Source organism: Chiloscyllium punctatum, chromosome 30, assembly GCF_047496795.1.
Source record: "Chiloscyllium punctatum isolate Juve2018m chromosome 30, sChiPun1.3, whole genome shotgun sequence".
Lineage (NCBI taxonomy): Eukaryota > Metazoa > Chordata > Chondrichthyes > Orectolobiformes > Hemiscylliidae > Chiloscyllium > Chiloscyllium punctatum.
The window spans coordinates 11,453,176-11,469,632 of NC_092768.1; the positions used below are offsets into that span (position 1 = coordinate 11,453,176).

Genomic DNA, 16,457 nt, shown 5'->3' on the forward strand with positions numbered 1-16,457 from the left:
CCGAGAGCTCACTGCGGGTACCTCCCTAACCTGTACGTGAACACCACATTCTGAGGGACCCGACCGAGAGCTCACTGTGGGTACCTCCCTAATCTGTACGTGAGGGACACATTCTGAGGGACCCGACCGAGAGCTCACTGCGGGTACCTCCCTAACCTGTACGTGAGGACCACATTCTGAGGGACCAGACCGAGAGCTCACTGCGGGTACCTCCCTTACCTGAATTTGAGCAGTGCATTCTGAGGAACCTGGTAGTTTGTCATCGGCTTCCGGAAGGAGTAGATCTTCTGGAGAATATATTCCCGGATCTTTGAGACAGCCTGCACAAATCAGAATAATTTATCCTTTACAGCTCACTGTACAGACCCCTCCTCCTTTCTCCTGACCTGCCCAAGTCAGCTCAGGACCCATGTTCCTAATGTCAGGATGATGTGAAACACTGACCTCAGTGAAAATGAAGTTGGGGAGAGGGTGGGGTGTCGCTGGAAACACTTGTCTGTTTGAACTCAGTTCTCTGGTTTCGTGTGGGAACGTGGAGGAACCTGCTCGAGCTGTATAAAAATTATGCTGCCAGCTGATTTGTTCCTTCAGAGGGCTAGCACTGGTACGATGGGCCAAACGGCCTCGTTCTGTACCTGAACCTTTGGGTGAATTCCTGCAGATTCATGCAACATCGCACCAACAACCTGCAAACGAATGCCCAGGTTTCGATGTCCAACATAACCGAGGGACAAGGTCAATATAGCAAGGGGCAATGCTTCTTAAAAAGGCAAAACCTGTCTCTGGACAGTTCCTATTCACTGAGCCATCCTGCAATGGCACTACCTTAATCTTCAGCCGGTCCAGGGTATCCTGCACATCTGAACAAGCCAGCGTCTCCTTAAAGGACTGTTCCTTCACGTAGTTGATCTTGTTATTGAGTTCATGGAGTTGCTCCAGAAATTGCTGCTCAGTTACAGGCGTCTCCAGAATAGTCCTGAAATAGAACAGAGTCAGAAACAACCAGCTTTCAAAGGAAATTGGGTGGTGCAACAGGCATGTGTCTCTCTGCCCACCTCCCTCGGGCAGACTGTCCACACAAGGTTCACTTGGCTGCTCTCGGCCATGAGGAGACTGAGGACAGGTCGGGTAGGTTGGGCCTGTACGCCTTGGGAGTTTAGACAACTGAGAGGAGACCTTATTGAAATGGATAAGATTTGGAGGGAGATAGGGAGAGGGTGATCCCCCATGAGTGGGAGAGTTGGGGACCCACAAGGGCATCATCTCAGAGTGAGGACTCGCCCAGAGAAGACAGAGATGGGGAGGAATTTCTTGAGAGAGAGGAGGGAGAGGGAGACAGAGAGAGAGAGAGAGAGAGAGAGAGAGAGACACACACAGTACACACACAGAAAGAGAGAGAGACACACAGACAGACTCACACACACAGACAGACTCACACACACAGACAGACTCACACACACAGACAGACTCACACACACAGACAGACTCACACACACAGACAGACTCACACACACAGACAGACTCACACACACAGACAGACTCACACACACAGACAGACTCACACACACAGACAGAGAGACAGATGCTTAATCAGGAAGGGTTGGGGGAAAAGGCTGAGGATGGTCAGATCAGCCAGTCTCTCTGAATAGTGGAACAGACTCAATGGGCTGAACGGCCTTCCTTCTGTCCCTATACCCGACGGTTGCTGAATGTTACATGGATGTGATTACTCAGTGTGACCCAAGTGGGCCTTGCAGAGTGATTCTGACTGGGATTATGGAGGAAATCCTTTGGGTCAAACTGCCTGGTCCTCGCAGGTACCTGGGGGGGGGCGGGGGAGAGGAGGCGGGTCGACCTGCCTGCAGACAGCCAGTGCCACCCAAGGAAAGCAGCCCCATTCACTCCCTGCACAGAATCCTATTATAGCACCCTGGGTCAAAGGGTACAGGAGGGAAGTCAGGAATGGGAGACTGAGTTGAATAGTCACCTATTGAATAGTGTAGCAGGGTCAAAGGGTCAAACAAGCTACCCCTGTCTCTGCCCATCCAACGAGTGATTCACTCGGAGTCAGTCATTCTCCTGTTTTCGCCCTGTAACCTGACACAGCTACCCCAGGTCGATAATCCACTCAGAAACAGGAAGCGGATTAGGCCAATCGGCCCATCGAGCCTGCACTAGCACTCAGACAGATCACAGTGAGACATCTATCGACTCCTGTCTAGAGCCTGCACAATTACAGCTTCTGGGGCAGACACTCCTAAAGATTCCCCTCTGTCCAAACGAAGGAATGCCTACTCCTCTCAGTCCTAAATGGCCTGCATTTATCCCAGGACAGTGACCCCAGGTTCAAGACTCACCTACATATATCCTGCAACCCAGACAGACAGACAGACAGACACAGCCTCCTGAACAAGGGCGGGAAACGGCTGGAGAAAAGGGGGAACTCTGTGTATGACGTCCAAGAGTATCAGGTCTTGGTGCACCCTGTCAGAGCTCGGGCTGGGTAGAGAGAGTGAGAGACCGCAAGCGGGAATATCGATGGGACCCTATGGGAAGGAGGAATTGGATGACAGAGTCGATTTTACGTGGACATGTGACTTGAAGCCACAACCTTTAGCAATGAAAACAGAGACAGGGGTAGCCTGTTTGACCCTTTGACCCTGCTACACTATTCAATAGGTGACCATCCAACTCAGTCTCCCATTCCCAACTTCCCTCCTGTACCCTTTGACCCCTTCAGGTAGACTCCATCTAACTCCTTCAAGGTTTTGGCCTTAATTGCTTTCTGTGGTAGTAAATCCCTAAATTCCACAGGCTTCCCACTCTCCAGGTGACGATATCTCCCCTCATCTCGGTCCTACCTCGTTTCCTGACACACTCCCGTAACTCCGAGGCACGAGTCCAACAGAGAGCGAAAGGTCTGTAATGAGGGTAAGGAACGTCGGGCACAGACTCACGTGATCATGGAGTTCGGAATGACGAGCTCATCGACCAATTGGCTCAGCTCGCTGCGCACAGACTGGCGATTCTTCAGCTTGATGTTCATGGTGATGGACTGCTCCTGCAGGGTCTGGATCTCTGAGCTGATACTGCTGAGATCGCACTGGAACATGCTGAGCATCTGCTCCATCCGCTGCGGAAACAACAGGAGGCCAAATTTCAGACCGAAACCGGGAGCCCAGCCCTTCAACGGGAAGGGACAATCCCCACATCGAGAAGCATCAAGAGGAAAACGCCACAAAACCAGCAACAATGACTCTCACTCTCACCAAATCGAGGGGAGCTTGGATAAGGCCAATAGCAAAGGTTTTTTGTTTAGAAAAACATTTAAAAGGGAAATGAGGGACGACTTTATTTCTACAGCGAGTGTGGTTTGTGTGTGGAATGACCTACCAGAGGGACTGGTGGATGTGGGTGCAGTTACAACGTTGAATTGACATTTGGATAAGGAAGGTTTGGAGGGATCTAGGCCCCAGGAGCAGGCAGGTGGGACTAGGGTTTATATTGAGATTATGGTCAGCATGGCCTGGTTGGGGTGAAGGGTTAGTTTCTGTGCTGTATGACTCTTTTCCCGGGGGTCAGGAAGTTCAAAACTAGGGAGCGTGTTTTATTTTAAAAAAGGTGAGAGAACAAAAATTTTAAAAGAACATGAGGGGAAAGTGTTTTTTAAAAATAGAGTGGTTCGTTTGGGAAATGAACTGCCAGAGAAAATGGTGGATGTGGGCCCATATAGAACGATGAAAAGATACTGGATGGGAAGGGGTTTGGAGGGATATGGGCCAGGAGCAGGCAGGTGGGACCGGTTAAGTTTGGGAACATGGTCGATATGGGCTGGGTGGGCCGAAGGGTCTGCTTCTGTGCTGAGTAGGTATTCAGAACCTAACACTTGAAGGGTTACGCTGGTGAATTCAGGGCCACCTTCCTGTTTAACTAAAGTGATTATACTCTGCCAGCAATGGGAGTAAAACAGCGAGAAATGCAACTCAAAAGGTATCTGTTTAAAGCCAGTGCCTACCTCCAGGATGGTATCACAGGCTGTGATCTGATTGTGGAGACTTGCAATGTTCTGACTTTCCTTAATGTCTGCAGCCAGCTGCTCAGGAAAAGTGGCAACACTCCGGAAAAACCCGGGGAATAGCAAAGCTTCGAGCTAACTGACATGAAAGCTACATCACTAGCCATTTACTATGGTCCTGGCATCACAGCCACAATCCTTTCCACCCAACATGGCCGCTGGACAGTCTGAAAGTCACAGTACACGGTCATCAGCTGCTAACCTGGCCTGTGTCTCACAGGCTGCTATTCGAGGGCGACAGCACAGTGAGAGCAATCCAACAGAGAGCTCCAGCTCTGCTCCCCCCCCCGCCCTCAGCTCTGACCCGACGCTGCGAGTGAGGATCAAGGAACCACCTGACCCATTCATTCACAACGTACCGTAGCTTCTCCAGCAACAGAACAAATGCACAGAAGGTCAGACATTAACGGGGGACAATTCAATCCCCAGTTCTCTCATCCCCTTGGAGGTGTACTGGTTACAGGGTTAGGGAGAAGAGTGGGGATTCAGGGGGGATGGATCGTGGTGGGACACCGGGGCGTGTGAGAGTGAGTTCCTGCCAGCGAAAGGATACAGTCCTTGATGGAGGCATGTTCGATGTGCTGTAATTCGGTCTCAACCTGTTTGGAGTAATGCCTCAGATCCACACCCTGTGGAGAAGGGAATGTTAACATTCAGAGGAAACCCACTGCAGACAAGTCTTTACTCGAGTTTAAAAGAAAAAAAAACAACACTTCCTGTCCCGAGAACACCCTGCCTGACCGAGCTGGGAGGGTTTCAGAACTGGAGTTATTATTTATAAGTGATTGTCACAGACAGCGCTGATAGAACTAACTAAGTTAACCTAGTAGAAGGTGGATGTAGCAGACTGCACCTCGATTCCTTGGATCTGACCCCTTTCAGTGGAACACACTTCCTGATTGCTCACCAGCAGGGCAGCACGGTGGCTCAGTGGTTAGCACTGCTGCCTCACAGCACCAGGGTCCCAGGTTCAATTCCAGCCTTGAGTGACTGTCAGTGTGGAGTTTGCACATTCTCCCCGTGACTGCGTGGGTTTCCTCCAGGTGCTCTGGTTTCCTCTCGAAGATGTGCAGTTTAGGATGGATTGGCCATGGGAAATGCAGGGATAATGGGCTAGGGTCTGGGTGGGATGCACTTTAGAAGGTCAGGGTGGACTTGATGGGCCAAATACCACTGCAGGTATTCTACGATTCCGAATTGTCCCTACATCGAGGGATGTGCAGGTTAGGTGGATTAGCCATGGGAAGGATGGGGTTATGGGGGTTAGGGTAGGGCAGAGGATTCCTTGGAAATGTGAATGGAGGGGGTCACAGGCTAAAAAATAAAAGGGGTAGGCCATTCAGGACTGAGATGGGGAAGAATGTCCTCACTTGGAAAGTCGGGAACCTGTGGAAAGTCTCTCCCAGGAAGTTGGGATCAGTTCATTAGATATATTCAAGAGGGAGATGGACATGGTCCTTATGTTGAAGGGACCAGGGTTTTGGGGAGATGGCGGGAGTGGGATACTGAGATACCATGATCAGCTATCTCAGTACTGTCTGGTGGGACAGGCCCTACTTCTGAACCCACTTTCTAGGTGTGTGTGTCCTGGAACAGAACAACATTTCAAAATTTACCCCCAGCACAATCCGGAGGTGGTTTTGGTCAGATTCAGTAGGTATCGAGTGACTCTTTACAGGAGATAAAATAGACTAGCAAAAGTGTCATGTCTCAGACAGAATTTAAACACAACAGAGTACAAGGTAAATTTCTCCTACTTGTTCCCTCCACGAAAATAATTAATCGCTCCTTACATCCATGGTTATATTCTTACCAAGTCACACGACACCAGGCTATATGATTAGATTAGATTAGATGAGATTCCCTGCAGTGTGGAAACAGGCCCTTCGGCCCAACAAATCCACACCAACCCTCCGAAGAGTAACCCACCCAAACCCATTCCCCTCTGACTTTTGCACCTAACACTACGGGACAATTTCCCCATGGCCAATCCACCCTGACCTGGACATCTTTGGACTGTGGGAGGAAACTGGAGCACCCGGAGGAAACCCACACAGACAAGGGGAGAATGTGCAAACTCCACACAGAGTCACCTGAGGCTGGAATCGAACCTGGGTCCCTGGTGCTGTGAGGCAGCAGTGCTAACCCCTGTGCCATCATGCTGCCTCACATAGTCCAACAGGTTTATTTGAAATCACCAGCTTTGGGAGTGCTGCTCTGAAACACTTCACCTGGCCAAGGGGCAGTGCTCTGAAAGTTTGTGATCTCAGACTCTAACCTGGGGTCATGTGACTTCTCGCATTGCCCAGCGCAATCCAACACTGACACCTCCACAAGTACTGCGGTCCTTCCCTGGACTCCCCGGAGATAGAACTTACTGTTTTCAATGCCTCCTTCACCAGTTCATCTTCCAGATTAGCTTGGATATGTGCTGTAACACAGAAATTAATTCTGGATTATTTATTGTACCTTCAAGGCAAGGTGAATAATAACACCATTGAAACAAACAGTGAAACCAAAAGAATTGCAGATGCTGTCAACCAGAGACAAAAACGGAAATTGCTGCCAACTGCGTGCAGTTCTGGTCTCCCTGCAAGGGAAGGATGTTGTGAAACTTGAAAGGGTTCAGAAAAGATTTACAAGGATATTGCCAGGGTTGGAGGATTTGAGCTACAGGGGGAGGCTGTTTTCCCTGGAATGTCGGAGGCTGAGGGGTGACCTTATAGAGGTTTACAAAATTATGAGGGGCATGGATAGGGTGAATAGGCAAAGTCTTTTCCCTGGGGAGGGGGGAAAGAGTGGGGAAGAGTCCAGAACTAGAGGGCATAGGTTTAGAGTCATAGAGATGTACAGCACGGAAACAGACCCTGTCCAAGCTGACCAGATATCCCAACCCAATCTAGTCCCACCTGCCAGCACCCGGACCATATCCCTCCAAACCCTTCCTATTCATATACCCATCCAGATGCCTCTTAAATGCTGTAATTGTACCAACCTCCACCACATCCTCTGGCAGCTCATTCCATACACGTACCACCCTCTGGGTGAAAAAGTTGTCCCTTAGGTCCCTTTTATATCTTTCCCCTCTCACCCTAAACCTATGCCCCTCTAGTTCTGGACTCCCCCACCCCAGGGAAAAGACTTTGTCTATTTACCCTATCCATGCCCCTCATGATTTTGTAAATCTCTATAAGGTCACAACATCTTTCCGATAGGAAGGAGACTAGAATTGCTCACAATATTCCAATAGTGGCCTAACCAATGTCCTGTACAGCTGCAACATGACCTCCCAACTCCTGTACTCAATACTCTGACCAATAAAGGAAAGCACACCAGGGTCAGAGGGGCAAGATATAAAAGAGACCTAAGGGGCAACCTTTTCACCCAGAGGGTGGTACGTGTATGGAATGAGCTGCCAGAGGATGTGGTGGAGGCGGCTGGTACAATTACAGCATTTAAGAGGCATTTGGATGGGTATATGAATAGGAAGGGTTTGGAGGGATATGGGCTGGGTGTTGGTGATCGGGTTGGGGTATCTGGGCAGCATAGACAGGTTGGACCGAAGGGTGTGTTTCCATACTGTACAGTTCTATGACTCTATAACACTGTGATTACCCTGGTTTAGACAGCACTGCAGCCAGCCTTCAGCTAAAACACCAGCTCAGTCTTGCACAGCTGTTAAAATGGCACTGGTTATTTGGGTGGGTAAACGCTTTACAGAACAAGTGCTTATTAAATTGTGAGAGAGTGTAAAGAAACCTGCAGGAAAACAGACCAAAACCAAAGGACAGCCCTTGAAACAAATGGCTCTTACAGCATGCGTCAGGACGAGAACAGAACCAGAGGAGGAGGCCATTCTGCCAGTCTTGTTTATACCAACCCTTTGCTGCAAATATTCAACATTGATCTGGTGGCTCTCAGTCTCTCTCTTGCAAGTATTTGTTCTGTTTTCTATGAAAGGTAGCAACAATCTCGGTAGAAATGGCCAGCCTTGGCTCCTGTCAGAAGCCAATCTGAACTGTCAGACCTCTTTGTTTGGCCTCACTTTCTGGACAGAGACTTTCAAATCGGTTTGACCCTCCCCCACCCCCTCATGGCAGCACGCACACAAATTTAAAAAATAACTAACTCTTTCCGTATTTGGCAAATGTTATTGCTGTCACCTGCTTCCAAAACAGGGATCACAGACAAATCAGAGACACCAGAGCAGAGCAGAGCAGTAGAACAGGGAAAGGTCACAGCACAGTGTGGGGTCAGGCTGGTCATACAGCAAGGGCTGAGGGTCAAGGGGCACGCAGGAAGACTCTGTGCTGGAAGGAAACTGTGCATTAGCATGAACAAGGTGGTAAAGCTGTTCACTAGGTCCGGTGTCACCGAGAGCAAGCTTGTATTACGGAGAATTACGTCTGAATCATATTTAACTGAACATTCAACACAAGTTTTGAGAAGATTTGTAGCCCAGGTGGAGACTCCAGATGTAGGTTTGCTGGCTGAGCTGGAAGGTTCGTTTCCCAGTCGGTAACAATCTTTTTATCTTCTTTTTCGTCTTTTTAGTGCTTTCCTTTCTTGTGTGTTGAGTGGGTTTCCTTCCTATTTTTTGCTTAATGTTGGAGTCACTACCTGTCTGATAGTTTGCTGGGTGCCTCAGTGGTTAGCACTGCTGTCTCACAGCACCAGAGACCCGGGTTCAATTCCCGCCTCAGGCGACTCTCTGTGTGGAGTTTGTACATTCTCCCCGTGTCTGCGTGGGTTTCCTCCGGGTGCTCCGGTTTCCTCCCACAGCCCAAAGATGTGCAGGTTAGGGTGGATTGGCCACACTACATTGTCCCATAGTGTTAGGTAGGGGTAGATGTAGGGAATGGGTCTGGGTGGGTTGCTCTTCGGAGGGTCAGTATGGACTTGTTGGGCTGAAGGGCCTGTTTCCACACTGTAAACAATCTAATCTAAAAGTTAGTTGCCTGTCAGTGTTGTTTCTAATGCTGCTCAGAAATCTTTCTTGTCTGCATCCTGGAAGTTGTAATTTAATCCTCTTACTCAGAAAGCTTTTGCAGTGTCTGTTAAGGGTCGGTCAGATAAGTTTTTTATCCATGCTTCTGCATTCAGTGTTGTTATTTTGTGTAAGTTTGTCTCGTTTTTTTTCCTGCAGGTTTAGTTTTGCCACTTTCTGTGTTGGTTGCTGTCTAATACCGATGACTTGTTGTACTGTGTCTGTCCATTCATGGTCTGTTGCAGTAGTGAGTAAAGAATAAATAGAAAACGGGCTACACCACCAAGTGCTCCTCTCAGAGGCTCACTGAAGATGTTACCAAGTATGGTGACAAAACATCTGAAAACAAACCTTCCAGCTCAGCCAGCAAACCTACATCCAGAATATGCAAAGGAATATTTTTTACAGCGGACAATTCAGACGGTTAGAGTCCAGATTCTGTGCTTCTTTTTCCTGACCTTCCCTGTTCCACAATCACCAGCCCAGGATTTGACATCTCTCCTCCTGTCCATGCCACTCACGATACCCCTGATGGTCTTCACACAAACAGCAGCCAGTGAAGACACCGACCAACACACAGGACAGATTGACCAGCATTTCTCAGAAACAGCACCAACTGAACAAGACTAAAAAGGTCAAAACATTCAGCTGCTCTTTTTCATGGTTTTATCCAGCTGAAAGCTCTTTGAAACTCGGCCCTTCGAGCCTGCCCCATTCAATAGGATCAGGGCTGACCATGCAATCTCAGTCTCCCATTCCTGCTTCCTCTCCAAACCCCTTGACCCCTTATCCACAAGGCTCACCTCCAGCTCCTTCTTGAATGTATCTGGCCCCAACAGCTTCCTGTGGGAGAGACCTCCACAGGTTCACAACTCCCCGAGGGAAGAAGTTCTTCATTATCTCAGTCTGGAATGGCCTACCCCTTACTCTTGGCCTGTGACTCCCAACATTCATATTTCAAAGGAACCTACCTGTTCCTAAGGTCCAGAACCTTCTTGACCAGCCAACATTCCCATCCCCAAATGTGTCCCTTACACCGACCCACACTGTGTCACACAACTTCTACCCATCCGCCCATTCCATTCATCTGTCTTTGTGGGTTCTTGGAGCTGTGTGGGGGTTGCTGGATCTCAGCTTTGGGAAGTATGGGGCTTCCCCTTCCCCTGTTTGACAGAGACTATGCTGTTCTCCCACCTTCTTGTTGTGGCACTGCGGTACCACCTCAGAGATGGGCATGTGCAGCTTTGTACCAGCTACCTGTCAAGGCTGTACTGAAGGGTGCATTGGGAACCCCGCCTGCCAACCCAATGCTTCAATTGAACCAAACAAGGGAGCAGTGCTCCTCCAGCTGGCCCACTAAGAATTGATCTCCAGGAGGCTTCCTATTCCTCAACGCTTCCCCTTGACAATGTCAACAACGCTCCCATTCATATCGCACCTTTCCCAATAATAACCTGAGCTGCCGCACACGGTGAACTAAAGTTACACAGTGGGACGTTAGGCCAGGAGGATATGGGGACACAGCAGCTTCACAGGGTCAGCAACCGTGGGTTCACGGGCAGGCTTGGAGTTTATATACCTAGCAATTATATATTGACAGCCTGTCATTTTCTTTTAGTGGTGGCTAAAGCTGAGTTGTTTGTAACAAACAGTAATTCTTGTAAAATACAGAACTTGCTCAGTGTTCCTCGTTAACCTGAATCCATCAGACAGCCAAACAGGAGAAAGGGTGCAGTTTAATTCAATCACTCCCTTTGGCAGTGACTCCGTCAGCTTCACTGCTGCCAATCAGTGCACTCTCCCAAGGAGGAAGACTGTTGCTACCTTTATAGACCACACTGCAACAAGGGCCTCATTTCGACAATCCCACGCACAATCCTCATCAGGAACACAGATGCTGTCAAAGCAGTTTAATCCCATTAAGAAATTCCGTGCAAGTTAGGTTAAGAGAAACAATGCTCACTGTCCACTTCATCCAGAATAAATTCATCGGACGTTATGTCCAGTTCACCGAGATTCAGCTCAGGCACTTCATCCTGGTCACTTTTTACCTGTACAGGGGGACAGACAGAGACTAGAGTTTACACAGTGCTGAGGTAACTCACCTGTACAGGGGGACAGACAGACAGAGACTAGAGTTTACACAGTGCTGGGGTAACTCACCTGTACAGGGAGACAGACAGACAGATACTAGAGTTTACACAGTGCTGGGGTAACTCACCTGGGGAGGGGGACAGACAGACAGAGACTAGAGTTTACACAGTGCTGGGGTAACTCACCTGGGGAGGGGGGACAGACAGACAGAGACTAGAGTTTACACAGTGCTGGGGTAACTCACCTGGGGAGGGGGACAGACAGACAGAGACTAGAGTTTACACAGTGCTGGGGTAACTCACCTGGGGAGGGGGGACAGACAGACAGAGACTAGAGTTTACACAGTGCTGGGGTAACTCACCTGTACAGGGAGACAGACAGACAGAGACTAGAGTTTACACAGTCCTGGGGTAACTCACCTGTACAGGGAGACAGACAGAGACTAGAGTTTACACAGTACTGGGGTAACTCACCTGGGGAGGGGGGACAGACAGACAGAGACTAGAGTTTACACAGTGCTGGGGTAACTCACCTGTACAGGGGGACAGACAGACAGAGACTAGAGTTTACACAGTCCTGGGGTAACTCACCTGGGGAGGGGGACAGACAGAGACTAGAGTTTACACAGTACTGGGGTAACTCACCTGGGGAGGGGGACAGACAGACAGAGACTAGAGTTTACACAGTCCTGGGGTAACTCACCTGGGGAGGGGGACAGACAGAGACTAGAGTTTACACAGTCCTGGGGTAACTCACCTGTACAGGGAGACAGACAGACAGAGACTAGAGTTTACACAGTGCTGGGGTAACTCACCTGTACACGAGGACAGACAGAGACTAGAGTTTACACAGTACTGGGGTAACTCACCTGTACAGGGGGACAGACAGACAGAGACTAGAGTTTACACAGTCCTGGGGTAACTCACCTGGGGAGGGGGACAGACAGAGACTAGAGTTTACACAGTACTGGGGTAACTCACCTGTACAGGGGGACAGACAGACAGAGACTAGAGTTTACACAGTCCTGGGGTAACTCACCTGTACAGGGGGACAGACAGACAGAGACTAGAGTTTACACAGTCCTGGGGTAACTCACCTGTACACGAGGACAGACAGAGACTAGAGTTTACACAGTACTGGGGTAACTCACCTGTACAGGGGGACAGACAGACAGAGACTAGAGTTTACACAGTCCTGGGGTAACTCACCTGTACACGAGGACAGACAGAGACTAGAGTTTACACAGTACTGGGGTAACTCACCTGTACAGGGGGACAGACAGAGACTAGAGTTTACACAGTGCTGGGGTAACTCACCTGTACAGGGGGACAGACAGACAGAGACTAGAGTTTACACAGTGCTGGGGTAACTCACCTGGGGAGGGGGGACAGACAGACAGAGACTAGAGTTTACACAGTGCTGGGGTAACTCACCTGGGGAGGGGGACAGACAGAGACTAGAGTTTACACAGTACTGGGGTAACTCACCTGGGGAGGGGGACAGACAGAGACTAGAGTTTACACAGTGCTGGGGTAACTCACCTGGGGAGGGACCGAGAGAGAGACAGCAAGTGAGGAAGAGAACAAACAGACAGAGCACAGTTCCAACTGTTCAGCCCAGAAGAGAGGGAAAGCCCATTTAAAAGGCCCATAGTTCAAGCACTGGTCTCTTTACTCCAAGCGTCTGTGAATCTTTTGGAATTCCCTACCCTGGAGGATGGTGCATGTTCCAGTGCGGAATACATTTCAGCTGGGCCAGGTGGAATTCTCGTCTCTGTGGTAATGCAGGGAAAGGGGTCGGGTGCAGGACATGAACACTGGACCAGGATTGATGGGCTGAACAGTCTCCATCTGCTCCCCTTCTCCTGAACACGAACAGCCACAATCCAGTCAATGTTGTGTCCATGCCCCCCAATATTTAATGCAGGCTTTGGGGAAGTGTGTAGGTGAGCAATTTCATGATGGCAGCCAATCTCCATGCAGGGAGCTGCCATTTAAAATAAAAACACAAATACCAAGGACAGGAATGGCCAGTTCAGCTTGCTCTGCCTGATCTTATCTCAGCCTCAACTCCACTCGCCCGCCCATTCCCCATAACCCCTTATACTCCTTAAAAACCTATCGCCTCAGTGAGGGCTGACTCTGAACCAGCCTCTGGGGGGTAATTAGGAATGGCCAGTGACACTCTCATCCTGTGAAGGATGAAAACAATTAAAATAAATGAAATAAAGAAAACAATCAAAACAGTAACACAGAGGACTGATGAGGGCAGAGTGGTGCACGCGATCTATACAGACAGCAAAAGGGAGGACTGCAGATGCTGGAGATTAGAGTCGAGAGCATGGTGCTGGAAAAGCGCAGCAGGTCAGGCAGCATCCGGGGAGGAGGAAAATCAATGTTTTGGGTGAAAGCCCTTCATCAGGAAGCGATGAAGGGTTTATGCCCGAAATGTCGATTCTTCCCCCTCTCGGATGCTGTATGACCTGCTCTGCTTTTCCAGCACCACACACTTGTAATTTATATGGACTTCAGGAAGGTGTTCGACTAGGTTCCCCATGGGAAACTGGTTAGCAAGGTGAGATCACATGGAATCCAGGGAGAATAGACCATTTAGATTCAGAACTGGCTCAAAGGTAGAAGACAGAGGGTGGTGGTGGAGGGTTGTTTTTCAGACTGGAGGCCTGTGACCAGTGGAGTGCCACACGGATCGGTGCTAGGCCCTCTACTTTTTGTTATTCATAGAACATAGAACAGTATGGCACAGCACAGGCCCTTCGGCCCACCATGTTGTGCTGAGCATTTATCTTAATCTAAGATCAGCCTAACCTACACCCCCCTCAATTTACTGCCATCCATGTGCTTGCCCAGCAGTCACTGTAATGTCCCTAATGTCTCTGACTCTACTACCACTTCTGGCAGTGCATTCCATGCACCCACCACTCTCTGCGTAAAGAACCTACCTCCGACATTCCCCCCCATACCTTCCTCCAAGCACCTTAAAATTATTCCCCCTCGTGACAGCCATTTCTGCCCTGGGGATAAGTCTCTGGCTATCTCCTCGATCTGTGCCTCTCAATACCTTGTACACCTCTAACAAGTCACCTCTCACCCTTCTCTCCAGTGAGAAAAGCCCAAGCTCACTCAACATCTCGTCATAAGACAAGCTCTCCAATCCAGGCAGCATCCTGGTAAATCTCCTCTCTACCCTCTCGAAAGCAACACCATCCTTCCTATAATGAGGCGACCAGAACTAGACACAATATTCCAAGCGTAGTCTAACCAGGGTTTTATAGAGCTGCAGCATAACCTTGTGGCTCTTAAACTCAATCCCCCCTGTTAATGAAAGCCAAAACACCATACGCTTTCTTAACAACCCTACCAACCAGAGTGGCAATTTTGAGGGGTCGATGTGCATTGACCCCAAGATCCCGCTGTTCCTCCACATTGCCAAGAATCCTGTATTCAGCATTCAAATTCCATCTTCCAAATGAATCACTTCGCATTTATCCAGGTTGAACTCCATCTGCCACTTCTTAGCCCACTTCTGCATCCTGTCAAAGTCTTGTTGTAGCCTGCAACAGCCCTCGACACTATCTACAGCACCACCAACCTTTGTGTCATCAGCAAACTTACTAACCCATCCTTCCACTTCTTCATCCAAGTCATTGATAAAAACTACAAAGACCAGAGGCCCAAGAGCAGATCCCTGTGGAACACCACTGGTCACTGATCTCCAGGCAGAATATTTTCCATTCACTACCACTCGCTGTCTTATTTCAGCCAGCCAATTCTGTATCCAGACAGCCACATTTCCCTGTATCCCACACCTCCTAACTTTCTGAATGAGGCTACTGTTGGGATTTTCAGCAAACGCCTGGCTGAAGTCCATATACACCACATCCACTGCTCAAGGTTCATCAACTTGTCTCGTCACATCCTTGAAGAACTCAATAAGGCTTTTGAGTTAGGCAAAAGACATAAGCTCCAGGCATAAGATCTGCCCCTCACAAAACCATGCTGACTGACTTTAATCAAACTATGTTTTTCCAAATAGTCATAAATCCTATCCTTCAGAATCCTTTCCAGTGTCTTGTTTACCACAGATGTAAGACTGACTGGCCTGTAATTCCCAGAGATTGCCCAATTCCCTTTCTTGAACAGAGGAACAACATTCGCCTCCCTCCAATCAACCGGTGCTACTCCCGGGGAGAGTGAGGATGCAAAGATCATCACCAGAGGCACAACAATCTCATTCCTCATTTCCCGCAGTAACCTTCGATATATCTGGTCCAGCCCCAGGGACTTATCGATCTTGATGCCTCCCAGAATTTCCAGCACATCCACTTCCTTAATATCAATTTGTTCAAGCCGGTTAACCTGGTCCACGGTGTTCGCACTATCAACAAGGTCCCTCACTTTGGTGAATACTGAAACAAAATAAAACCTCACTCAGGGCCTCCCCTCCCTCCTGGGACACCAGGCACAAGTTCCCTCCACGGTCCCTGAGCGGCTCCACCCTCTCTCTCTGGTCGTTCTCTTGGTCCTCACACGAGTGTAGGACGCCTTTGGGTTCTTCCTCATCCTTCCTCCCTAAACTTTTCCCCCTGGGGTCGGGGGAGTCCAGAACTAGAGGGGCAGAGGTTTAGGGCGAGAGGGGAAAGATATAAAAGGGGCAACTTTTTCACCCAGAGGGTGGTAGGTGTCTGGAATGAGCTGCCAGAGGAAGTGGTGGAGGCTGGTACAATTACAACATTTAAGAGGCATCTGGATGGGTATATGAATAGGAAGGGTTTGGAGGGATATGGACCGGGTGCTGGCAGGTGGGACACGATTGGGTTGGGATATCTGGGATAGTATGGACGGGTTGGGCCGAAGGGTCTGTTTCTGTGCTGTACATCTCGGTGATGAAACAAGTAAAAACAGTGAAACAAATGAGCAAATGAAATGAAATGTAAAATAAGTGAAAGGAGGTAAAACACCGACAATAACTGAAGGTCTGGACCTACCTCTGAACCTGGCTCCACCGCCGCCATAGCAACAACATCCGGGACCTCCACCACATCCTCACCTTTCACCCCGGAACAGAAAACCAATGACTCAACATGGGCAAAAATCACGGAGAATACGGCCCGCCCCCACCACCCCACCATTTAATTATCAACCCCTGGATCCGTCCAGGTTCTTCACCGCTTCAAAAACTAACGGGAGGGCCCGGGGAGAGGGTAGAACTACAGCTCCCGGCGTGCACCGCGCCCAAACACCTCCCAGCGTGCACCGCGCCCAAACACCTCCCAGAGGGCAC

The 16,457-nt window shown here is 49.4% G+C and overlaps 2 protein-coding genes across 4 annotated transcripts in view; both read right to left on the bottom strand.

Annotated features, from left to right (window-relative positions):
- The window catches only part of LOC140455173 (uncharacterized), a 459,457-nt gene that overhangs the window by 205,104 nt on the left and 237,896 nt on the right, over positions 1-16,457 (bottom strand). The gene's annotated exons all lie outside the window — the stretch shown is intronic.
- On the bottom strand, positions 216-16,196 carry LOC140455044 (vacuolar protein sorting-associated protein 52 homolog). The gene is made up of 8 exons (XM_072549711.1): positions 16,162-16,196; positions 11,026-11,113; positions 6,454-6,506; positions 4,629-4,704; positions 4,016-4,083; positions 2,958-3,133; positions 826-976; positions 216-320 (listed from the first exon to the last, which is right to left on the bottom strand). The coding sequence occupies exons 1-8, from the start codon at positions 16,186-16,188 to the stop codon at positions 216-218; spliced, it is 744 nt and encodes a 247-aa protein (XP_072405812.1). The 5' UTR covers positions 16,189-16,196.